At 56.7% G+C, this 794-nt stretch overlaps 1 protein-coding gene across 1 annotated transcript in view; it reads left to right on the top strand.

The window, feature by feature from the left end:
* SDRG_15423 (hypothetical protein) overlaps positions 1-794 on the top strand; it is a 3,465-nt gene continuing 2,671 nt past the window's right edge. The window contains exon 1 of the mRNA XM_008621594.1: positions 1-790. Coding sequence (XP_008619816.1) covers positions 175-790 — 616 coding nt within the window. The 5' untranslated portion in view covers positions 1-174. The remainder of the gene's footprint in view (positions 791-794) is intronic.

Raw genomic sequence — 794 nt, 5'->3', positions numbered from 1 at the left:
CGACCGCTGGCTTTTCTACGGGGTATTTCAGCAGTCATTTTACTAAGTTCGGCCAAAGCTTCGCTTGGATCGTCTTTTCCCAGCGCATCCCGGTTCATCGCTACGCCGTGGAGCTGGTGTGAAGCCATTGTGGTGACCGGTGAGGCAACGTGGCTCACGTACGTGGCCAATGATATGTTGGTGCTTCTGACGCGCGATGGCACTCAAATGTACAGCTCGACCGCAAGTCTACTCTCATGGCTCATTCTCTTTCTCGTTGAAGTGGCGAGTCCCGTGACAGTCTCCGGCAGCTTGCATCGCGTCTGCGTCGGCAATGATATGGACTATGCTGTCACCTGCTCCAGTGGGGCTCTGGTCATCGGTAGTTCCAGCAGACTGGTCACGGTCATCAGTATTCAGGCTGGTGTTCTCGTCGCTGTATGGACCGCGCTTCGACTCTCGAGCCGGTGGCGGTACCTCAGTACGAAAGCGTCGGAAGCTTCCCTCCTCGTGAGCGGCATTGCTGAAGAGTTTATGGCCACCGCGCCCGGTACAACAACCACTCAGTACGTCATTGATGACGTGGCCTGTGTCCTCGCGGGTTTGCTCGCACTGCGCTTCCGCGGTGTCGAATACACCTTTGACATCAAGCTCTGGCTCCTGCTCAAGGACGACCGGTCGACCACTGATTTTCTCAAAGTCCTGCCACGCCCCGTTCTAGTCGACCGCTCGATAAAAATCAACCCTCTGCCTCGCTTGCAGCGGAAGGGTTCGTCCAACCTCTATCAACGACGGCGGCGTCTCGTCATGGGTGT

The sequence above is a fragment of the Saprolegnia diclina genome, assembly GCF_000281045.1.
Source record: "Saprolegnia diclina VS20 unplaced genomic scaffold supercont1.91, whole genome shotgun sequence".
Lineage (NCBI taxonomy): Eukaryota > Oomycota > Saprolegniomycetes > Saprolegniales > Saprolegniaceae > Saprolegnia > Saprolegnia diclina.
The sequence above is the reverse complement of the archived record's forward strand: the minus strand, read 5'-3'. Positions and strand labels throughout refer to the sequence as shown.